The following is a 24,155-nucleotide window of genomic DNA, read 5'->3' on the forward strand; positions in this document are numbered from 1 at the left end:
TTCAAAAAATTATGAAGTGTTTGTAGAAATAAATGAGAGTTTATGGGTCTAAGTGAAATTATTCATCCTTTAGTATTTATTATTAGAGAGGGTATATTATTTGATCGTGTTCTAACGAGACTCTTTTATCTATCATTTTTTTTTATACGAAGCCTTTTATCTAGTCGAGCTCGATCGACTCGAGTGCGATGTCCGACGAATCCGCGTCTCGTTGAAGGCGCACGTTATCCAGTCCTCCCGCCCCGTAACTAACCTGAGCGGCGACCCTCCTCCTTCTCCCCCAACTGTTGCCTTGTTCCCATCACGGTGATGGCTCCTCCTCTACCAAAACCCAACAACCGATTTCCCACCATCACCCCCGTCGCACGTTAGACCCTCTCCCCTATCGTTCCGCTAGCCTACGGCTCGGATCCGAGAACGGACGGCCATGGTGCCCCCGGCGCAGCTCGGAGTCTTCGCCGCCTGCGTTGTCCTCTTCGTCCCCATGGGCATGGCGGGCTACCACCTGAGCCGCAACAAGATGCTCTTCTTCTCCGGTGCGCTCTTCATCACCCTCGCCGTCGGCGTCCACCTCACCCCTTACTTCCCTTCCTCCATCTCCCATCTCTTCTTCCTGCCCTCCTCCTCCTATTCCCACCATCACCTCCACTTCTCCCCTCTCCACCTCCTCCCTCCTCCCTCTTCTTGCCTCCCCTTCCTCCACCGCATCTCCTGGACTAGATCCGCCTCCCCGCCTTCTTGGTCCTGGTCCCCCTCCTCCCCCTCCCGCTCCTGCGGTTTCCAACGCCTCTCGCGCTCCGACGCTTCCGATCTCCTAAACGGTTCCTGGATCCTCGTCGCTGGCGACTCCCAGGCCCGCCTCCTCGTCCTCGCCGTCCTCCGCCTCCTCCTCGATCCCGCCTCCATGGCCTCCGTCGAGCCCGACCTCTTCCGCCGCCACTCCGACTACCACCTCGCCATCGCCGACCGCGGGATCAAGATCGACTTCATCTGGGCGCCATTCGAGTCCAATATCACCCGATTCCTCCGCCACGACCTCCGCCACACTCCCAGATATCCCGATGTGCTCGTCCTCGGATCCGGCCTCTGGCACATGCTGCATTCGACCAATTCTACAAACTACGGTGAAGAATTAGATGAATTGAGGCGGGCGGTGAGGTCGCTGCTCTTGCCGGTGTCGCCGCATATGTTCTGGCTGGGGTTGCCGACACTGGTGAATTCGATGCTGAACACGGAGGATAAGAGGGAGAGGATGAACTTGACGGTATGTGAGGCATATAACCACGAGGTGGAGGAGAGGAGGATCTTGCGGAGATCTGGCGGGCCGTTGCTGCTGCTGGATGTCGGATTATTGAGTAGGGGATGCGGACAACAGTGCACGGCAGATGGGATGCATTATGACGGGGTTGTGTATGAGGCAGCATTTCATATAATGCTCAACGCATTGCTGATCGATTCCCAGCAGCGGATATGAAATGAGGATTCAAAGCCGGGTTGTGATCTTTGTTGTGATATTTGGAAGAGGTGTGCTCCTTCAGATCTTATGATATATAGTGTTTTTCTCCTTCTTTTTCTATGATTTATTTATGCACCTTGGAGATTTGGGTATAATGTGTTAGATTGTAGCATGCTAACTGTTAAAAGATTTCCTTAATTCAGAATAATGAGATGTATTCTGTGTTTTCTACTTTAATAGTGAAACTCTGAAACTTGTCTGAAAAGAATGAATTGCTCCTCAACTAAGAGACATCTGTGTTATCACTTTAACTAAGAATAGGAGAACACCAACATCTGGAGTACAATTCCAATTTGTTTGTAAAGTCAGGAGGCAGGAAACTCGTGATTAACTAATTCTGCGCGAGCTTATTCAGACATAAGTGTGAAGTAAAGAATGGAAGAATCTTGTTGGATTTGATTAGTTAGTTGCAAATTCTCAATTTTCATGCCAATTTTTCTTTTGAAGAATACTTAGTTCGTCCTATTCGCTGGTTAATCTGCGATGTTACTACACCAGGTGTACATGGTTGTCCAATGCTATGGTGTTATATGATATATTCACTTTTTCTTTGTGAGTTGGCACATGAACATAGTTAGATCTTGTCATGTATAACATAAGTATAGAAGATGCTTGGCTGCTTAAACAGAAGAAATGGGTATGCAAATTAAACGAATAAGGATGAGATACAGCTGTCAATAATGCTGAAGTGATGCCCTCGGAAAGAGGAGTGTTATTCTTGTCATATCTTTACCTTGAAAAGTTGTAATTAAATAAGGTCATTGCAACTGATCTAAAGTCCTTATAGGTTCTCATAGAGCACTGAAGGTCTGAGAGACAAGAATAGGTGGAGGATCATGATTGATCTTAACATTTTCTCTCTCCTTTTTTTTATTTGTATATTGTATAGTTTCTACAGGTCTTTTGTCTGGATAGCACCTCTGCCGACACCTTTGCACCGATATATGTAAAAGGGTTAATGCCGTGTTGACATCTAAATATAGGATCGAGTTGTTCTTAGTGGAACTTTTTTTGATGTATGTTGTTTTTTGTGGTGTCCTCATCTTTGTGGGATGGGATCACGAGACTAAGTTCGCTTCTTGCCAAAAGATGATTATCGATTATACAACAAACTTTACAATAAATAATCTTTTTTATTTAGTTAAATAATATGACAACACTGAAAACTATCCACTATGATGAAAAAAAAAAGAAATGGACACTCAAGCATTACATTAACACTTAAAAGAGGAAATCTTGCAATTTAACTAGAAAAGCTTTAGAATAGGGGTTAAGAATTTGTTCAATTTCTAAGTAGGTTAAACACATGCAGGAGACAATGGGTCATATGGATCTAAAATAGCATTTGGCTGCTTCCTTCGGGTTTTTATAAAAAGTTGAAGCATTTTCAGCTAGTCTGACTTTGAGCTTAACGTGATTTCCTTATCTTTGTCTAAATGCTATTCAAATGAGCTAGTTTCTTGGGAAAAGAGTTTCCTAAGTGGAGGTCTTTATACTAACTCTGTTCAGTGCTGCAATCATGATATGTGTTTATGAAATGATAGCTGATCCAGAAAAGTTCTATATGCAAACAATTAGGGTATGCATTAATTTGAGCATATTTAAGCTATTTCATCATGATGGAATTCCTTTTACTGTTATCTTGTTTCTCTTAGAATCATGTTTCTCTTAGAAAGATGAGATGATCATTTATTTCAGATTGTCTCTTGGGTTGAGGATATCGGTCGAGACATGTGCACTGTGAAAAATGATGCAGTGAATTGCTGTTTATAACTAACTTTATAGGCAGTGGTATGCTAGATCTGTGAAAAGTTAAAACCTTCTATTGATTTACTATTGTTGATACTCTACAATATTTTAGCTATCTGCACTTCTCGCAAGTATGGAGGAAAAGAAAAAGATAAAGGAGAAAGCTGAAATCACATGCAGGCTATGCATCAACTATAAGCAGAGGCCACATGTTATAGCCTATAGGATGAATTAGCGACCTAAAATTAAAAAATACTGTTAAAAACACAGATAATTTAACAGCAAGAAAATATGACTTTATAGGCAGACATGCAAAACAACTTAATTAGAGGAGTGGATAGGCAGAGGCCCATGATTGACTTGTGTATGTAGGTCTTCTGTAAATATGAGAATGCCCAACACTAAATGTTTACCAGTGATTCCTTCCAAATAATGCAAACATTGCAGTTCATGAATTTTTTAGGTGCTTGCTTCTCTGTAAAAAGAATTGTATTGCTATTATCACTTTCATGTAAAACTAAATAAATGGAATTTTAGATTATTTGCATAGTTACTCTAATTTTGATTATAGTAGTATCTTGAATTTTATTGGTAGATGCTGAACCCAAATCGAGTTTATCTCATTATCAGGCCAAACACAAGTGAAATTTGATTCAAGTTGATTAAACTTTGATTCAGGTTGGTTTTTAGCTCTTACCTTCAATGCAAGCTTGATCATACTTAATATCCAGCCCGAGTGTGAAGCTTCTTATAAGCTGTTTCATTTTTATTTCACAGCCCTACTATTATGAAATGTTCTAAAGTGTGATGATCTATCCCCTTATATTTGGTTCACATGCTGCTCTTTCTTGGTATACCACATGGAACCGAGATGTGTACTCTTAATTCTTGTATAGTTATTTTCCCTTTCTTTAATGCTTATAGTTTTGTTATCCTCAGGAAGGACCATATATATATATGCCTGTCGCCTGTTAATTTGTTACCTCGTTCCAGGTTCGACAACATCTCTTCTGGCTCTGCTTATGTCTGATAAATTTGTTACACTGGGTTTATATACAGCATTCTTCTGCTCAATGTAAAGATTTAATGCACTTTCTTGCTTACATGTATATTAGAATTGACACATCATATGTGATTTCTTTTCTTTCCTTACAGCTTACAGATTCATGTGCAACCATGGAGCCTCAAGTTTCTTCTATTTGGGCTTGCAAAAGTTGGGTGGTTGGGTAGGCAAACCTTTCGGTTATGTTGATTCCTGCACTCCAATATTTAAAACCCTATATACTGTAAGCTTACTACCCCTTTTTCTGAACAAAAAGAAGAATTGCCTCCTATTCTATCATTCTCCATGGCAAGTTGAAGAACTTTGCTTGCCTCTTTCAGACGCCAGCCATCATCATATCCCAACCCCATCTTAATTTCTAACGCTATTCCTTATTATGTTAAGCTCCCCTCTGTTTCTTTATATCTGATCGACTTCTTCTTTTCTTATATTTTTCTCCTCTCATTCCTTAAAGCCATGTGAACTGTTGGACTCCCTTTGGTTCTGAAGCTATTAATCTCTGTTGAGTTCCTCTTTACAAATCAGATCATCAACATACGCTTTATTGCTGAGAGAATCACGCACTATTTTATTTCCATCTTGTAAACTAAATTGTTATGAACTATAGAAGTAAACAAGTTCCAAGATATATATATATATATATATATATATAATTTTTGTTTTTTTGCTTGTATATCCTTCCAAAGTTTCTTATTTGCATATAAAAAAAGTGAACTGTTTTGAAGAACATACATTTTATAAGTGTATAACACGTAAAATTCTCCAGCAATATTGAAGATAATTAAAAATAATATTGCTACAGAAATAATGGGAGTAATGATGATTATATTAGTAACTAGGGTGGGTTGGTACTGTTTGCTTGTGGGGAGAAGAATAAACTCCTAAAGGAGAAAGGTAGCGAAAGAAGGATTGATAAAAAGGAAAAGTGGGTGGACAAGTTGTAGATCAAAAGTGGTGAGGGGCCACCCAAGCAATCCTGAATCGCATTGTGGAGCCCGCCCTTTATGGCCACGTGGCAAAGCCCGCCGCAGCATCTTGGCCAGAGCCCCGAGCCGTTGTCGGCGCCTCTGTCTCCAGCTACTGAGTAGGTGTGAACGAAATAAGATCAAATTCTAAACTAATTTATGCGACCATATGGCCTTTTACTTTCGCCTAAGCGCCATCTCAAGATATATAGTGGATGGTTGAGTTAGACTCTCTCTCTAAATTGGCCAACTTTAGCTCACCTAAATTAGTCAGCAAGCAAACGATTGGTAACTCTGATAGTGAAATATATTTTGGGTTATAATTTGAGATTATCTCATGATTAACTTTTTATACTCGTGAGAGATACTAACCGTTGTCTGTTGAACCAAAAAAGAAAAGCAATAAATTTAATTTTCAGAAAAAAGAAAAGAAGAAGAAGGAAAAGCAACGAACAAATAGTTGGATGTGCGACAACCATCGTACGACTGGTTATGGTTACCACATGAGACGACGTCCCCCTCCCCGATCCAAATCCATATGGGGAGTCGCGCGCGTGTGTGAACATGACGTCATCCCGTCAAAGTCTTCCATAATTCTGTGTGAACCCTGGGCCTCCTCCTTTACCGCAACGAGGGCCCACCAGGCCCACCGACGCCACCAATGGGGAGTCGCCACGTTGACCCCGGGATATTTCCAGCCATTGATCCAAAGCCTCGAGAAAGCAAAAGACAAAAGCAAATAAAGCCAGGGGTGCTTCATCTGAAAGATGACAAGAATCACCTCCTCATTTATATATATATATATATATATATATAATATATATATGTATGTATGTGTATATAAAGAAAGGGATGAAGGGTTTGTCCATCTCCCCTTCTCATTTTCATTTTGCCATTCTCCTAGCTAGTCCTAGCAAAGGTTCTCTCTCTCTCTCTCTCTCTCTCTCTCTCTCTCTCTCTCTCTCTCTCTCTCTCTCTCTCTCTCTCTCTCTCCCTTCTCCCATTTCCATCTCTCTCTCTAGTATGTGAAAATAGCTTCTTGGGCTATCATATATTGGTTTTATCTAACTACAGTGTTATTGTTTTAGGTTTTTTTGTACATTAGAGGAGCGTGTAGCTGATAAGAGAGCCAAGTTTTCCTCATATATTTTTTTGGAAGGAAGGCTTGTAGCAACCCTGGTTTCAGGTTGTAGAAGATGGCGCCGGTAAGCTTGCCTCCTGGTTTCAGGTTCCATCCGACCGACGAAGAACTCGTCGCATACTACCTCAGGAGTAAGATTAATGGGCATAAGATTGAGTTGGAAATAATCCCCGAGGTTGATCTTTACAAATGTGAACCATGGGATTTACCAGGTATGCTCTAATCCTTCTCATCAATTTCCTTGTTAGAAGTATAAGATAACTATCTAGCTATATTATGAGATGAGCAAAGCAAACAGAAAAGAGTTAGTACCATTGGAAAGTTATATATATTTATATCCATCTATCTTATTCAACTCTGCAACTTGGTTTCGCAATCTATGATTTATCCTATTCCGTTTTCTTTTCTTCTTCTTTTTATGGTTTTTCTTTTCGTTTGAAGAAGAAACGATGTTATGCTGCTTCTTGTGGAAAGAACTTCTACACCTTGCCTTGAATAGTACTTCATCCATTCCCGTTGATTCCAGCATAACTTGCTATAGAAAAGTTCCTACATATTAAGTCTGCGTCAGTTACTTTCATAGAAGGCAAACAATCTCTGCAAGGTTTTGATACCTTACTGTTTGAAATATGCCCACCACCAACCCAACTGTCGAAAGATTAATTATCTTTCGCGGCTTTTGATTTGAGAGTATATATATATATATATATATATATAATAGTCTCCTATTCTTTGTCAAAAATAAGAGACATGTTATATTCAAAAGCTGATACTAAAATTCCATTGAATAGAAAGATCACCTTATCTTGTTGGCTTATATTTTCTTTTGAGGGAGAAGTATCCAAAATTTGAGATAAAAGCTAAAGGTTAGTTTGAACTTTATCACGTCGGCTAGCAACCAGAATAGGATATTAATAAGAAGATCCTTAGCCTCTTTGCTCTCGCTTTAGCTTTAGCTTCCTCATATTGGCTTCTTTTCTTTGTGGAACCTTTTATCACTTCAAATTTTGCAGCATAACTAAATAGCTAGAAACGTAACAAATAGAGCAAAGTTCCAAAAAGAAATAAAGATGGACAAGTCAAGAAAGTTTCAAAAGAGAAGTTACATGGTCTCCAAGAGATGTTGAAATGCATAGAATTTGTTTTCACTTTTCCCTTGCCCTACTTTTAACCCCCTTGTTGTTGGGGCATATCTAGGGCTTGATGGGCATCATGTTGGTTGTAATGATTATAGCATTACATTTCTTCTAAAAGCACAGAATGATAACTAGTCTTTCACACTAGTGTGAATATTATTCATCAAAAGCGAGGAGGCCCTGCTTTTGTTTTAACACTAACACATTCATCAGCCCCTTTTATTTTTGAAATTTAATTAGTATTGAATAGCATCCAAACATTGATCCTAAAAACAACCTGACAAAATTGGATTATGCAACAGAGAAATCTTTTCTACCAAGCAAGGATCTTGAATGGTTCTTCTTTAGCCCCCGAGACCGCAAGTATCCGAACGGCTCAAGGACAAACCGCGCAACGAAGGCCGGCTACTGGAAGGCGACCGGAAAAGACCGGAAGGTGAACTCACAGAGGCGCGCGGTGGGCATGAAGAAGACCTTAGTATACTATCGCGGTCGAGCACCGCATGGATCTCGGACCGACTGGGTCATGCATGAATACCGTCTCGACGAGAAGGAATGCGAGACCGACACCGGTTTACAGGTAATGTTTGTTATCCCCATCCGTTCTGACATATGAATTGCATGTCATTTGGCTTTGAGTTAAAGAGCTAAGGGAAGCAATGCATGTCGCACGGCATATGTACTCTTGTTACAGGATGCATATGCTCTATGTCGCATTTTTAAGAAGAGTGCGCCGGGCCCTAAGATCATAGAGCATTATGGCGCTCCTTGTGAGGAGAACTCCCAGTGGATTAGTCGCAATCACTCGCCAACTCTAGATATCTCTTCTGATGGAAGAGGTGAAGAATTGGATAGCTGCAGCTACTCTTTCCCCAGCTCATCTGACATGATTCAAGGTGCAGCAGCACTCAATACCGCTGCTCCGGTGGACGGCAAATGGATGCAGTATCTGACCGAGGAGGCATTTAGCGCGACGAATTCGCTATATAATCCTACCAGCTTCTCTTGCTTGCCATCAAAGGTACAACTTAGATTAATTTCTATATATATGTATATATGTTTACTAGTTATTGCATTTACTACGTAGAAGCTGTTGCATTGGTGGTTAACTTTATTCAAATCTTCTAAATAATATATGCAGGTAGATGTGGCTTTGGAATGTGCAAGGCTTCAACATAGGTTATCTCTGCCACCCTTGGATGTGGAGGACTTCCCACAGGTCAGTCTGGGCCACTCCGGACTCTTTCGAGAACATAACAATGAAGTCGATGCGTTGCAAGAGATCCTGTCGGTGGCGTCGGCGTCTCAGGAGCTGATCAACAACACTAGCTACCCTGATGTGTGGGCTGGAAGCAGTTCTTGCTTTGATGAGTTTGCCTCTTTCTTAGGACTAGATAAGAGGAAAGAGACAATGCAGTTCTCTCAAATGATGGATGGTGTGGGTTCCTCCAGATCCGCAATTAGATCGAGCGAAGAGGTGAGATTGATAGAGGTAAGTGGTTTGGATCAAGAGGAGTTTAAGGAGGAAAAGAGGAAAGTAGAGAATCTAAGAGGGGTCAAGATGCTGAACACTGACTTAGCTGAGGTATTATACAACCTTCAACAATGATTTTGGTGTACAGTTAGCTTTAGATAGATTACTCATCTTTCTCATTTTTAAACCAGATAATCGTGGAAGAAGAACAAGGCAGTCTTATAGTAAGCAACCCAAATTATTCCTTTGAAGAATCTGAAGGTATGTGCCTTAGGAACTCTTGGAACCTTTCTTATAGTTTGATATATAGACTTTCATGTTAACTCAAAGCTAGATTGCAGGAGAAGCCGATCGCCTGACCAATTCAACTGATTTAGGTGGCACTGACAACAATCCCATATTCTCTCAACCCCAACCTGACGATTTCGCTCTCAGTTTCATCGACATCAACCAGCATGGATGCTCTCAATTACAACACGATGAGTCGGACGCCGATGCTAAAACTCCGACTTTTGATGTATATGAGAAGGTAGATGTCAGACATGGGTTGTTCGTCTCGAGAGCCGGCATGGCTAAAACAATCTATCACCCTATCGAGCCTTCAAAGAAAGTTAGCTTCTATATGAATCCAGTAGCAAGAGATGGTGTGGTTGTTGGGAGGTTTCATCTTTCGACAAATGAAGTAAGTAGAGTTTCGATATTTAGCAAGTTCAAGACATTCATGAGGGACAAGGTAAGAGGAAGTAAGACTTCTTGGAAGCCATGCAAGAAGTCCTCAGGCAATGAAACAGTGAATGGAATGCTACAAACAGTTACAATTCTCATTAACATCATGAGTGTATCTTGGGGAGGTAGGGGAGCAGGAAGGCTCAATGCAGAAAGTGTCATTCAAGGGAAGAGCAATGAAAGGGGGAAGAGAGGGTGGATCGTCTAAAATCTACTTATAATGACAATAACACCACTTGATTTGGGATGCGAGAGAGGGATTGGCAAGCATTTCCATGATGTTTGTTCACAGGAAATGAGCCTTCAATTCCTCTCGGCTGTTTCTGATCTTTACTCACTCACATTATTTTCTTGCACTCCTACCTCATTTGTTGTAACATAAAGAAGACTCAATTAACTTTACCTATTTGTCATTGAAAGTTGTAACATATACTATTAGGTTAGGGGATGGAATGTGTACGTAAACCATGTTGATCAAAATGTATGGAACTGTAGAATGTACTAATTATTTCATATAATTAATTGGTTTATATGATATAATTTCTGGTCATTCTTCTACTGATAAATGAATCAATGGGTATAAATATATGATCAGGTCAACAAAAAAAAAAGGAATGCCAATTAACTATAAATCTCTTTCAATGGTAAGCCAAAGGAGGACCATAGGAACAAAAAAATACTTACCAATCCAAGACCCTCAAAACTAAAACTATGCATCTTTGTAGGTGTTAACTCGTTGGCCCAACTTTCTTCTTTGCTTTCAGCTAGATCTGTTGTAGTTACGCACTAGAAAAGGTGCTTGAACTAACTTCTAACCAAGATTTACCATTGATATGTTCTATAAAACGATTTAAAAGAAGATATTGAAGGATCTCATTGAAGATGGAGCTAAGTGGCCATTCCAGTGATGGACTCGACGGTAAAAGGTTGGGTCTATTATTCTCTAGTACGTATTATCGCAGTTGATTTCTCAAAGATAAAGAAAATAACTGGAGGAATTTAACCCAGGCTGAAGGGCAAGGTGGCCATTATAACTGGCGGCGCACGTGGCATCGGCGCCGCGACCGCCAAGCTCTTCGCAAGTCACGGCGCCAGAGTCGTCATCGCCGACATCCTCGATGAGGATGGCGCCCGCCTCGCCGACTCCATTCCCGCCGCCCGTTACGTCCACTGCGACGTCTCCCGGGAATCCGACATCGAATCCGCCGTGTCCCTCACGCTGACGTGGCACGGCCGGCTCGACGTCATGTTCAACAACGCCGGCGTGGCTGGCCCCTTCGGCAGCATCACCCGCCTCGACGCCGCCGAGATGCATTACGTCATCGGCGTGAACGTCTGCGGCACCGTGCACGGGATCAAGCACGCGGCGCGCGCGATGGCCGCGGCCGGCGCGTGCGGGAGCATCATATGCGCGGCGAGCTCCGCGGCCATGATGGGAGGGCTGGGCTCGCACGTGTACACGCTGACCAAGGAGGCTGTGGTCGGCGTGGCGAGGAGCGCGGCATGCGAGCTCGGCCCGCGCGGGATACGGGTCAACTGCGTGTCACCGCACGGCGTGCCGTCGGAGATGCTGCTCGCTGCGTACCGGAAGGTGACGGGGAGGGGTGACGTGGGAGCCGAGGAGCTGAGGAGGGTGGTGGAGGAGACGGGGAGCTTGCTGCGCGGCCGGTGCGCCACGGAGGATGACGTGGCGCAGGCGGCGCTGTTCTTGGCGAGTGACGAGGCCGGGTATGTAACGGGGCATAACCTGGTCGTCGATGGAGGTTTTACTTCTGGGTGCAGTGCTATGAGTTTTATCTACCGGTGAAAGCTACAGAAAATTGAGTTGCTTTGTCTTATTATTATTACAATAATTATCAAGTTTACTTCAATATCTTCTCTCCCAAAAAGATTAAAAAATAAATAAACAACAGAACTCGGTGCTGTTTTAAGAAATTTCTGAAAAAAAAAATTAAAAAACTTTTTTCATATTCTAATTTACAAAACATTGATACAGCAACGGGAAACAACAACAGAACAGTTGGAATAATCGACAGGAAGCTGGTAAAGAAGAAATTGAGAGTGGGCAAATGTTTAACAGAAGCAGCTTACAATCTGATTATAACGAGAGAATAGATGGAATAGTACCTGTACTAGTTTATTACAAACAAAACTAATGAGGAGAATAGCTGCACATTAGTAGGACATAAGATGAATTAATGAAGCTGTTCGAATATAACTGGTCCAGATTTGATTAGATTTACTACAGCAGAGATGGAAAACGAATAAGCCTTCTAGTTCGGACTGCCAGAAGGATTTCTGTTCCATGATAGATAGGATGGATCTCCAAGGGTCCTGCACAAAAACCAGAGTTAAAATTGCCTGCGGAAATAATTGTCTCTAAAAACTGAATGTGAAGAGCACCAAATTTAATTCTATGAATGCAATACTTCACAAACTGAATTCCTCTACATTCTACCTCCACTCGAAATATAGTTAATCTGCAAAAAGTGCAGTATATTTGTCAATTTTGATAAGAGAACATGAAAAGGCAGGCCTTATGACCTCAATTCAGTCAATCTCTGGACCTAAATTCAATAAATTTGGAAAGCAAGGACTTGAATCTCCAATATCTCTACAATTGATGACATTCAGATCATCTATCACAGACACCACTTATTCAATTAGAGTAAATCATGTGAAATTATATACCATACGAACAGAATATTAATGGTTCGCACATTCCCTCGGTGAGGAATTAAGGTGCCTACCTTGGCTTAAAAAAGTACAGAGTAATGAAACCCAATGCAAGAAATAGGCATAAGCCACCAATAGTGAGATAGGCTAAACCAAGAAAATTGTTCTTTCCACCTATCCAGGTGGCAGTTGAAAGAACCAATTTCTTCGTCCCTCCAAAACTATAGGTGTTGTAGTTGTTCTCTATCACCACAGTTATTTCCTCATTTGCTGCAATATCAACCTCAATTCTCCCATAGAGTTTTCTGAAAGTCGGGAGGGCAGCAGTTCTCATCCAAACTATGAGATCCTCTTGTTCACTTAACTGAAATATGTTAGAAAATGACAGATCACAACAAGAAAGTTAAATTTATGAAAAAAGAAAAATGAAACTTGGATGTAGTGAAGAAGATGGGTTTCAAGACAGAAAAAAGAACTTAGGAGAATCAAAACAAAAATAACACCTACAGGTATGCTGGCATTAAGTTTCGCACCGCCAATCAGAGCTCCATTCTGGAAATTTTTGGGATAAACATTGCTGCCAAATTTGTGCTTCTTATCACTCTGCCACGCTATGTTCTTTTTATTCACTGGAGTGGCCTTCTTATTTACTGAAAATGTGTATGTATCATTAAACAAACTCCAAGCAATGAGGCCACAGGGAACAATTGCAGACCCATCTGCAGTGGTGCCTTCTGGTTCACAAAGTTTGGTCTCATGCTCACTTGCTGTAGTTTGCAATTGTTTATCGCTTCGGCTTTTGACATACCTGTAATGAAGCAGTTCAAACTTGAAAATCAGCATGACAAATCAATAGGCCATTAAGTGAAACTGGAAGCTCTTGCTGTGTAAACCTGTGTAAACTGAATTATCAAAAGCTAATTTGTGAAGTCATTGTTATTTGTAAGCCCATTAACAATAACCTTGCAGGTCAAGCTACAATTCCATGCAGTGCTACTAAATAGTACATTCCTGACATATTGGAACTAAATTGATTATCCAAATAGCAGATATTACAGTCAGCAGTGCCCATACCGGCGATGATTTTGATAGAAGTTATCAAGCTGATAATAAACATGGATTGGACTTTTCATATACTTTGGCACCTGAAAGGTATACAAACACTCAGTAGATTTAAGCTTTTGAGAGGCAAACTCTATAGAAAACAGAAGCAAGAATAAGACTAAGAACTTACAACTAATTTTCGAGTACAGGTTTTGTTAGTTTCACTGCTCCGAATGAAAGAAAGTTTATCATCGTACAGCTGATCAGGGATGCAATCTGCATCATATCTGTCTACAACTTCGACAACCTAGATATCAGACATAGGGTTAAGTACCTAAACTTGTAAAAAACATACTGATCCAGAAGAGGAAGAGTTTTGTTACATTTTTTGAGGCAGACAAAGATATCAACCCAATAGGAATGAAGACAATACCGATGATGGCGAAAGTAGCAATAACCTGTACATGTACATTAAAAAAAATCACTTAATTGACCTTCAGATTTGGGTTTTATAGAAGAATAGCAGGACTTACAATTCCTGGAGTTAGTAGTGGTTTACAAGCTGGAAGCTCTTGCTGTGTAAACCGGGAATCTGAAGAGTCATGATAAAACTACATATCAATGAAGAAAGGAAGCAGAAAATTTTCTTATCAGGGCAAGGTGGACGCCAAGAAAAATGTAAAATATCTACAAACTACCACACCACTTTAACAGTATGAATAAATAAACTGTTCACTTGAACTCAGCTTCTTGTACACATTGATGTTTTGATAAGTAAATTTAAACCGCAGAAAAACAACGGAATCTTAAGGATTACTTTTGTTTTTCTAATAGAACACCATCGAATCTCTAAACTTGTCAACAACCCAAATTAAAAGTACGACTGCAAATCCCAAAAAAGGCTTCAGGCAATTTCTCATTCCAAACACTCAATAAAAACTGCATTCTGTTCAACATGTGTTCGGTTTTGGTCATCACTAACTTATACAACCACAATAATAATAATAAATTAAGATAGAATCTAGCACTTTACTCACATTGGAAGACAAAATCGAACGCAGAAGCTAGAGATGAAAATTTGATCGAATAAAACCGAGATATTACATTTGGGTTTCTTGGAATTCCTTCTTGGAGCCGAGCCATCGGTGGCTCCATCGCTCCCGGGCGCCGGAACCCCCGTGGTGTTCATCAACAAGAGGAGAAGCGAAATCAAAAGCGTCGAAGCTAAAGATAAAAAGAAAGGAGAAAAGTGATAGAAAATGAGAAAAGAAAAGGAGAGAGAAAAGAGATCGAGGACTTCACGATACTTCCCCGATAACGGAGGGGGTTTCTGTGAACGGCCTTTTCCTGGACGTCGTTACAACTGCCATGGCCCTTGGGCTCGGGGGGAACGGACGGTGGAGCCCATCTCGACCCGTAAGCTGTCACCGCCTCGCAGTGATTCGAGTAGCACCTTTAAATTGTAAATTGTAAATTATAATTCATGACCGGGTCTACTGGACTGGATTGAGTCTGAGATGTTCGTTATCTAGAAAAGAACCTACCATATTTGAAGGCTCCAGAAGCCACTACCATCTTCGCAACTCCACGTGGCGAGGAATTCGTCTTCCACGTGGCGCTTGGTTTTAAAGAGTCGGTGCGACCCTATTGTTCAATGGCAGCTATAAATACATCGTCTACCTATTCCTCTTCTCGCCATTTCAGTTTAATTCTCTCGTCCAACTTTCCCTCTTTTGAAGAACCCAAGCCGAAGTCTCTCAAGGTAACCTTTTCTTTTCCTTGTCACGGGTCTTGCTAATAGTTATTTATTTTGTGGTATATTTTTAATTTCTGATCGGTAATCTTAACTCCATGCTCGAATTATGGCACGGATCATTTCTTTTTTATTTCTTTCGATGGCCTATTTTGATTTGAGATTTTACGGGATAATTCAAGGGTTTGATCATTTTTTGTCGCTAGATCTGATGTGATCTACGGATTTTCTTAGCTTTTGATGAAGATCTGGTGGTCTTCTGCGATGATTTGATGACTTTGGTTGATTGTGGTTTGATGTATAGTCTTGCTGTTCGATTTGATTTGGCCTAGATGTTCCTTTATTTATGTGATGGTGATCTAATCTTTTTGAACAGCTGGATCTGGACGTCTTGCTTTATGGTAAGTTTAAGAAAGTTTTATCGTTCTTTTGTTTTGCCTTCGCCGATTAGAATTATGTTGTGTAATCTGTATATCGTGCGATCCGTTCAAGATCTCTAGTCTTCAATGCATACTCTTCTGTGGTCGTTATTTGATCCTTAGATCTCTTTACTGAGATTAATCTTTGGGTTCTGGTTGCAGATGCAGATCTTTGTGAAAACGCTCACTGGCAAGACCATCACCCTGGAGGTGGAGAGCTCCGATACGATTGACAACGTGAAGGCAAAGATCCAGGACAAGGAGGGCATTCCCCCGGACCAGCAACGTCTCATCTTTGCTGGCAAGCAGCTTGAGGACGGTCGCACCCTCGCCGATTACAACATCCAAAAAGAATCCACTCTCCACCTCGTCCTGCGCCTCCGTGGTGGCATGCAGATCTTCGTCAAGACGTTGACCGGCAAGACGATTACTCTGGAAGTCGAGAGCTCTGACACGATCGACAACGTGAAGGCAAAGATCCAGGACAAGGAGGGCATTCCCCCGGACCAGCAACGTCTCATCTTTGCTGGCAAGCAGCTTGAGGACGGTCGCACCCTCGCCGATTACAACATCCAAAAAGAATCCACTCTCCACCTCGTCCTGCGCCTCCGTGGTGGCATGCAGATCTTCGTCAAGACGTTGACCGGCAAGACGATTACTCTGGAAGTCGAGAGCTCTGACACGATCGACAACGTGAAGGCAAAGATCCAGGACAAGGAGGGCATTCCCCCGGACCAGCAGCGTCTCATCTTTGCTGGCAAGCAGCTTGAGGACGGTCGCACCCTCGCCGATTATAATATCCAAAAAGAATCCACTCTCCACCTCGTCCTGCGTCTCCGTGGTGGCATGCAGATCTTCGTCAAGACGTTGACCGGAAAGACGATTACTCTGGAAGTCGAGAGCTCTGACACGATCGACAACGTGAAGGCAAAGATCCAGGACAAGGAGGGCATTCCCCCGGATCAGCAGCGTCTCATCTTTGCTGGCAAGCAGCTTGAGGATGGTCGTACCCTCGCTGATTATAATATCCAAAAAGAATCCACTCTCCATCTCGTCCTCCGCCTCCGTGGTGGCATGCAAATCTTTGTCAAGACGTTGACCGGCAAGACGATTACTCTTGAAGTCGAGAGCTCTGACACGATCGACAACGTGAAGGCGAAGATCCAGGACAAGGAGGGCATCCCCCCAGATCAGCAGAGGCTTATTTTTGCTGGCAAGCAGCTAGAGGACGGCCGCACCCTTGCTGACTACAATATTCAGAAGGAATCCACCTTGCATCTTGTCCTTCGTCTCCGTGGTGGCATGCAGATCTTTGTGAAGACACTAACTGGCAAGACTATTACTCTTGAAGTCGAGAGCTCTGACACGATCGATAACGTGAAGGCGAAGATCCAGGACAAGGAGGGCATTCCCCCAGATCAGCAGAGGCTTATATTTGCTGGCAAGCAGCTAGAGGACGGCCGCACCCTGGCCGACTACAATATTCAGAAGGAGTCCACCCTCCATTTGGTGCTGAGACTTCGAGGTGGTATGCAGATCTTTGTGAAGACCCTCACTGGGAAGACGATCACCCTGGAGGTTGAGAGCTCTGACACGATCGACAATGTGAAAGCCAAGATCCAGGACAAGGAGGGTATTCCACCGGACCAGCAGCGTCTTATCTTCGCTGGTAAGCAGCTTGAGGATGGGCGCACGTTAGCGGACTACAATATTCAGAAGGAGTCCACTCTCCACCTTGTGCTCCGCCTCCGGGGGGGGCATTGAGCCATTACGCTGGATCTGGCAGTCAGTCTTATGTCTTTCTGTCTGCTTATCCAATTCACTTTATAGAATCTTTGGTATATGCTACTATGGTAGAAGAAACCCTTTATGTTTCGTGTTTGAAGAAATAACACTGGTGTGTTTATGCTCAATAATTTCTGGTTTTCAAGTGTAGTGCTGTATTTGGTTTACGCTTTTGTGGGAATGGTAGTTTTAGTCTCCATGGTTTGTTGGCCGATTTCTCATGTACGCTGTAATTGTGATGCTAGTCTGAGAGCCTGTAACTCAAGGGATTGTATTTGCTCTATCTTCGGACACTGGTATCTTTAGAGAGTTATAACATCTAAGCAGAAAATGTGCAGCCAAGTTGCAAATAGAAACAGAATCGATAACGAAATCTTGATTATACTTTCTCAGCCATATATATGAACACTGTAAGAAGACAATGGTCGTCTTAACTCTCTCTAAAGCTTTGCTTTTATCAAAGTTCCATGGTGGGATTCTCTTCGGTATTAGACACCTGACATTGTATTGTATCATGCAATCAATCCATCTCTATCGGACTTGTTGGCGGTGCATCCTGTAGACCATCCACCAGACCCAAAAGGCCAGGGCACCAAAATTGATCTATGTAGGTTGATTTCTTCTTTGCATAGAACTGAATTAGCCTTATCTACTATAGTGGTATGTTTTAACATTTCCCTTAATTCATCACTTCCTAACTGTTTTGCTTGTACTGTCCTAATATTTCTTCTATTCTCCTCACTTTCTCTGAACATGTTCTTCGTACTTAAAAGCATTTGTTGCTCTTTTCCTGTCTTTTCAAGAACTTAGCCTAGGAAACCTCTCCCAAGAACGATTAGCAAATTCTGAAGGCCATCCACTACCTTAACCTGGTTCTTATCCTGGTCATCCGTCTCCATTACATCATCTTGACGACTATTCATATAATGCCTTACCTCGTAGCTCACCTTATCTGGTGAAAGGAAGGTGCTAGAATCTGTCACAGGAGAGATCACCAATCTTTGGAACACATAAGCACCATAAAATTTCGCGCGTCTGAGATTTTTTTTTGTTTTGTTTTAATATGTGGCTACCATAAATATTTGCTTCCAATTGTGGAATCTATTTGAAGTTGATAGGTTCACATAGAAAAGTTTATAGTCACACATACTGACGCAGAATGCAGATGCACATATTGGGTGTATACACACTTTGAACAAGTACTTTTAGGACACTGAAATGTTCTCTTGCCAAGTAGTCTTAGCCTTTTGTTTTCCTTTAAAGTAAACCAAGTATCTCATGGGAGTGGAAATAAATGAAGGACTCTGAATAGAAGCAAAATAGTAGGTGTAGGTATGTCGCAAGACTGAAGCAAATTTAGAGGACTATAGTGGTGATCGTTCTGTCGAAGTTTCTCAGATCAGTGGCTGAGAGAACATCAAATCTTTGATACTAATCGAAATATAGAACAATGAACATTGACTGATATGCAAAAGCTGAAGTATCAGTTAATAATGTTTCGCATCTACATGATCTTTATTTCATATTCAAGTATATTGCCTGTTGGCAGCTCATCCTAATGAAGTTACAATGACGTAAAAGTTAAAAAGAAGACACGAGACATTCAAAATTTAAATAACAAGAAATTGCTTTCTTTGTTAGTTCTGTTAGTGCAATTAAGGAGAGCTGTATAAATTACAAGCTAAACCATCTATACTACTCAATGACACAACTTCAATGCTGCTTGCTTGGATTGCTTGCGGAAGTTGTTGATTTTGATCTATATAAGACGTTCGATCCATGAACGGTGGATATATTTAATAGAATTCAGCTATGCTTCCCTGATTGTTTTGGCAAGAAGATTTTTGTTTCCTTGGCCGACTGAACACTGCAATTTAGAGCGCTTCCATGTGCTGTTTTTGTCCAAGAGCCAAAGCAACCTCGTGCCTTCAGTTTCCTTCAGATTCAGACAATCTAAACTGTTCATCAAGTTATATCTTCCTGGGAACCAAAACTTCTTTGGAGCCACTCTGCATTAACTTGGAGACCTGCATCTCTGAGACTATTCAAGGCAGACCTATACAGCCTCTCATCCAATCCAGTTCTGTCTGACTTCATATCTTTCAGCAATTCAATTAGCTCATTAAATCTACTGGTCTTGGAGAATACCCCAACCATTGTACCTGCCAAGGCCCTATCAGTTTTTCCTCCGCTCATCGTAAACTCCTGATACAACTTGATGCAATCTTCCAGTTTTCTTGCCTTGCTATAGGCACCAATGATACTGGTGTAGCTAATCCTATCTGCCACTACCTTCCTCCTCTTCATCTCCTTCCATAGCTTCTCCACTTGCCTCGGGTTCATGAGCCTCCCATGCATGTCCATGAGAGAATTGTAAACCCACACATTAGGTTGGCATCCTTTCTCCTTCATCATGGCCAAAAGTCTCATGGCATCTCTCACTCTACCAGTCTTCCCATACATTGAGATTATGTTTGAGTAAGCAACCACGCACCGGTCGAAGCCTTTCTCCATCATCTCTGAGAACACGGCCTCGGCCTTCTTTGAGAGCCCAAGACGGCAATAGACATTGATGACTGAAGCATATGTCACTTGCCCTGGCTCACATCCAAGGGAGATCAGGTGCTCATATGCTCTCAGTGAAGCCCTGAGCCCTATTTTCTTGGCAAAACCATTAACTACAGCGCAAAAGATACAGTCTGATACTCTTATTCCAATCTCCTTCATCTCTTCTACTACTTGAATTGTCTTCTCCACCAACCCAACTTCCACATACATCATCACAAGCTTCAGGAAGATGTCTGGATCTTTCACCAGTCCCTTCTCTCGAGCTTCATCGTATAGATCTTCCGCTATCTCCGCTTCTCTGATTCCTGCAAAAGATCTGATCAGTGAAGCATAGATGGAAGGATTTGGAGATATCCCCTCTCCTTCCATCTCTCTGAAGTAGCGAAGAGCCTCAAAAGCTCTTCCTGACCTTCCTAATGAATCACAGAGGATAGAGCATATCTCAGCTGATACAGCTGAAGGCCTCTGATGCAAGGATTTATATTCAACAAATAGAGCAAGCACCATGTCTGTGTTCCCAGTCGCCCGATACGCCTCCATGATAGAGCGATAGGAGGCGGAATTTAATGCCAGACGAGCGGCCCTCATCCGATCACACGACGCAATGGTACTACTATACATGTGGAGCTTGTTGTAACCTTGCATTGCTGAATTAAAGCATGAAACAGCAGTACCTCCATTCTTGGTCTCAAGAAGCCCGAGCAGACGATCCGCAAGCTTGAATTTTCTTGCTTTGACGCAAGTCCTGATGACCCGAACAAATGTGGGCTCATCTGGAAGCAAATTGAAAACCTCGTAATCTTCCAGGAGAGCTGCGATGGACTCCCACTTCTTCGATTTGACCAGTCCCCTGATCAAAACCTTCAGGGTGGTCGTGTCAGGCCGGAAATTTGGCTGATCTCTAGCTTTCTGATAGTACTCGAAAGCCAGAGCCTCGGTCTGTGGATTCTCGCAGAGCCCATGTATGAATCGGTTTGAGATTTCGGGATCGGTGGCCGCCGGAGATGACTGCTGCGATGGGGAATTAACGGGGCGCAGAATGATTCGGAGATCATTCGAGGAGTCTTCGACGAGAGTCGAAGAGAGGGATTTGGATGAATTAATGGTGAGGTTTCGTTGCTTCTTCGGGAGAAGAATAAGAGACAATGGAGAAGGGATCGAGCTGGCGAGTTGGGTCTTCGTGCGAGTTTTGTGAGAAGGGAGAGGAGGCAATGGCCAGTCTGAGCTCCATATGGCCATTAAATTTAAGGGCGGAGGTTTTTTTTAGGAAGGAGAGGAGAAGAGGCTAACAATGGCTCACTTTATATATACCTTATCCTTTGGAGGATTTTTTTCCAGCGGAATGAGCGAATGACAGGAGGACGCGTGGAAGAGTTGAGAACCGTTGGAATTATTCAAAAATATACTTGTGACTCAGGTGTTGAGTCGCACGCAAACGCAAGCGTTCGACGGCGTTGTGGACTCGTGTATGCCCCAGCAAAGTGTTTGGTTTAGTTTAGTTGGGAAATCACAGCCTCTCCTATGCTCCGATGAGGGGAATTAATCCACGTAGCAAGTGTTTGGTCTTTTATTAGTTATTATTTTTAACTTCGTTAAAGCTACTTAGTACTTGGATATTTTTTTGAAGTGAAACCCCCAATCGATTAACAAATCCCACCAAATCTAACTTGCTTTAGAAAATCTAGTGGATAGTGTAGCCAATCCAGCTGCCCTCTAAGAACCTGATAACCAACCGAAAGATGCCATGATCACATCTGAAACACCCACTTCCAAAAATTCACGTGTTCTTCACGTGAAGCATATCCACGTGATTCTCACGTGATCGGTCAGTGAAATAATCTCACCAAGTATCTGAATAAGTCAAGAAATACCATAATAATCCAACAAATAATCCTGAATTATAATATCACAGGCCTCAACAAGCCTCTAGGAATACAAATCCATCACAAACTTGCTAAAACATAAATACCCTCGCAGGGGTTAAGTCCAACTGAAATGATAGAATAAGCAAATGCTAAAAAATAAGGAATGAATCTACTACTCCTCGATGTCCGCATCCTCTATAATCATCTCTGAAATATTTCTACCAAAAATGGCGGTGAGCACAGGGCCCAGCAAGTAAAATCTAATAATAATCTAAGAATATTACATGATAAGTAAAAATGCAACTCATAACTTGTCGGGGAAAAATGTACATTATGACTTTTAATAGCTTTCATCATTATAGCTTATTTTACATAGAAATCCACACGGGAGTCTAGTCACAATATCATATCTCGCATAGCATCATAAAATCGAGGGGGACTAGTCAACTAGCGGTATTATCGCCCATACATGCCTGGCGACGCTGCATATGACCGGTTGTCTGTGGCCATCAGACTAAGGACCCCAGTCGTAGGCCCATCAACACCGTTCTAGTAATTATCGCACAGAGCGAAATCATCACCTACGGCTGGTAAGAGCACACAGCTCAATAGACGCCCTGTCCCTGCGTCCTCGGGTACCGCTAGAACTACAATTCCTTCCTCTCAATCATCTTTTCTAATATCATACTAGTCAAGTCTCCAACTATGGCAGTGTAATCACCTGAATGCTCCACCTGCTATCGACCTCAGGTGTAGGCCGCTAATATGATACTATATAATATACACTCTACCCCTAACCCCGGGTTGAGTAGGTAAAATGGCACTGCCTAATTGGGACTTGACTAATAGTGATATGTGCACGTGGTGCCATGACTTCTATTATTTATTTAACATAATCATCACAATAACAGATATTATAAACAATCATAGCATCTATCATACATGTGCATTAAGTGATAAATAATACAAGTAGAAACTGACAAGTAATTTAATGCAAATATGTGATGTCATATAAGTTTCATAAGAAAACGACATTTAACTATCACAGGTAAGATATGACATAAGCATGCATTTTTAAAGACTATTATAAAATTCTACTCGCCTGGGGTATCTCTGGAATTTGTCTTACTCTCCTAATCAGTCGGCTCTTCCTGAATTTCAAGATCCTTCCCGCACAATGCTGAATCTAATAATTTATAAATAAACATAAAGTTAATGGACTTATAACTAACCGTGTTGTTGTGTATATTAAGTTTGATTTTCTAGGTCTGAGATATTATTTGTCCTAATTACTATAATAATGGTCATTAGAGCGGTTCACATTGTAAATGTGAAGATAATAGAGAAGACTTAATATTCAATATTATTTTGATCTTGCGAAAAATCACTAATTTCCTTAATAACATGATTGAGAAATTATAATAATTACAAATTGTGCAGCTATCAGAATTTAAGAAAATAACAGACTCAAAATTAATTAGACTAGGGTTAAAGAAAAATATTAAAGGTTGGGCTAAGCCCAAGGCCCAGCAATTTAAGTGAGGGTGAGAGGGAGAGAGTGGGCTGCAGACCCACCTGCCGCCCACTGGACCAGAAGTAATGGGCTGGGCTCCAGAGCCCAGCCAGGCAGGGGGGGTTGGTGGACTGGGCTTCAGAGCCCAGTCCGACAACAAAAAAAGAGGTGGGCTGCGGGGCCCTCCGCAGCCTACCAGAAGCTAAGGGAAGGTGGTGGACTGGGCTCGAGAGCCCAGCCCACCGAGACCCTTAGAAAAAAGTCATAGGGGACTGTGGGCTTGGGCTGCAACGCAGCCCATGCCACAGTCCAAGGGAAAGAGAGAGAGAACGGTGGGGGACCCAACCCCCCACCCTCTCCTCATCTCCACAACCGAGAAGGAGAAACAGAGAAGAGGGGTCATGCTGTCGGCGTTCCCTGTCGCCGGCAGCCCCCTCCCCCGGCTCTAGCAGCATCACCCCCAAGTCGACTGTGTCGACTTGGGTGCAGAAGAGGAAAGAACCTCCGGCTAGTGCGGCCGGAGGTGTGAGTTGAAGGACTTCATGGCCGGCGGCCATGGGGTTCTCAACCTAGTGCGAGATGGGCTCGAAGCCCGATCCTCGGATACCCAACCCTTCCAAGTGAAGAGGTGGGTCAGCCGAAAACGAAGAGCGAGGCTACCACCGCCGGTGATAGCCGCTAGTGCCAAGGGATTCCGACGGTGGGAGGCGACATGGCATCGCCTCCCACGCGCCCCGTGGGTACCCAATTTGGGTACCTACA

General features: G+C 42.3%; 6 protein-coding genes across 12 annotated transcripts; 4 read left to right on the top strand and 2 right to left on the bottom strand.

The window, feature by feature from the left end:
• The first annotated feature begins 172 nt into the window (after positions 1-172).
• LOC140766907 (protein ALTERED XYLOGLUCAN 9) lies at positions 173-4,973 on the top strand. 5 transcript variants are annotated; one of them, XM_073106586.1, is made up of 3 exons: positions 173-1,524; positions 4,205-4,340; positions 4,421-4,973. In XM_073106586.1, exon 1 carries the CDS (start codon positions 428-430, stop codon positions 1,472-1,474), a length of 1,047 nt encoding a protein of 348 aa, XP_072962687.1. In that variant the 5' UTR covers positions 173-427; the 3' UTR covers positions 1,475-1,524; positions 4,205-4,340; positions 4,421-4,973. The 5 variants fall into 5 exon arrangements, with proteins under 5 accessions (XP_072962687.1, XP_072962690.1, XP_072962685.1 ...); XM_073106589.1 differs by having other exon boundaries at positions 4,259-4,340; XM_073106584.1 differs by having other exon boundaries at positions 4,205-4,258; positions 4,421-4,972.
• A 1,174-nt stretch (positions 4,974-6,147) lies between these two features.
• On the top strand, positions 6,148-10,224 carry LOC140767413 (NAC domain-containing protein 54-like). 2 transcript variants are annotated; one of them, XM_073107308.1, is made up of 7 exons: positions 6,148-6,212; positions 6,382-6,646; positions 7,873-8,150; positions 8,265-8,591; positions 8,712-9,155; positions 9,236-9,305; positions 9,386-10,224. In XM_073107308.1, exons 2-7 carry the CDS (start codon positions 6,490-6,492, stop codon positions 9,976-9,978), a joined length of 1,869 nt encoding a protein of 622 aa, XP_072963409.1. In that variant the 5' UTR covers positions 6,148-6,212; positions 6,382-6,489; the 3' UTR covers positions 9,979-10,224. The 2 variants fall into 2 exon arrangements, with proteins under 2 accessions (XP_072963409.1, XP_072963410.1); XM_073107309.1 differs by having other exon boundaries at positions 9,379-9,556.
• A 428-nt stretch (positions 10,225-10,652) lies between these two features.
• Positions 10,653-11,577, top strand: LOC140766808 (short-chain dehydrogenase reductase ATA1). The gene is made up of 2 exons (XM_073106462.1): positions 10,653-10,696; positions 10,779-11,577. Exons 1-2 carry the CDS (start codon positions 10,653-10,655, stop codon positions 11,575-11,577), a joined length of 843 nt encoding a protein of 280 aa, XP_072962563.1.
• A 213-nt stretch (positions 11,578-11,790) lies between these two features.
• Positions 11,791-14,935, bottom strand: LOC140767792 (ALA-interacting subunit 3-like). 2 transcript variants are annotated; one of them, XM_073107834.1, is made up of 8 exons: positions 14,595-14,935; positions 14,024-14,101; positions 13,874-13,948; positions 13,681-13,797; positions 13,521-13,591; positions 12,954-13,254; positions 12,521-12,810; positions 11,791-12,104 (listed from the first exon to the last, which is right to left on the bottom strand). In XM_073107834.1, exons 1-8 carry the CDS (start codon positions 14,643-14,645, stop codon positions 12,044-12,046), a joined length of 1,044 nt encoding a protein of 347 aa, XP_072963935.1. In that variant the 5' UTR covers positions 14,646-14,935; the 3' UTR covers positions 11,791-12,043. The 2 variants fall into 2 exon arrangements, with proteins under 2 accessions (XP_072963935.1, XP_072963934.1); XM_073107833.1 differs by having other exon boundaries at positions 14,024-14,082; positions 14,595-14,931.
• Positions 14,936-15,128: 193 nt separating this feature from the next.
• Positions 15,129-17,661, top strand: LOC140766898 (polyubiquitin-like). Its single transcript, XM_073106571.1, has 2 exons — positions 15,129-15,252; positions 15,825-17,661. Exons 1-2 carry the CDS (start codon positions 15,145-15,147, stop codon positions 17,424-17,426), a joined length of 1,710 nt encoding a protein of 569 aa, XP_072962672.1. The 5' UTR covers positions 15,129-15,144; the 3' UTR covers positions 17,427-17,661.
• A 1,269-nt stretch (positions 17,662-18,930) lies between these two features.
• On the bottom strand, positions 18,931-21,274 carry LOC140767890 (uncharacterized). Its single transcript, XM_073107971.1, has one exon. The coding sequence runs from the start codon at positions 21,252-21,254 to the stop codon at positions 19,413-19,415; it is 1,842 nt and encodes a 613-aa protein (XP_072964072.1). The 5' UTR covers positions 21,255-21,274; the 3' UTR covers positions 18,931-19,412.
• Positions 21,275-24,155: the final 2,881 nt, after the last annotated feature.

Source organism: Typha angustifolia, chromosome 9, assembly GCF_048772165.1.
Source record: "Typha angustifolia cultivar Huaian chromosome 9, ASM4877216v1, whole genome shotgun sequence".
Lineage (NCBI taxonomy): Eukaryota > Viridiplantae > Streptophyta > Magnoliopsida > Poales > Typhaceae > Typha > Typha angustifolia.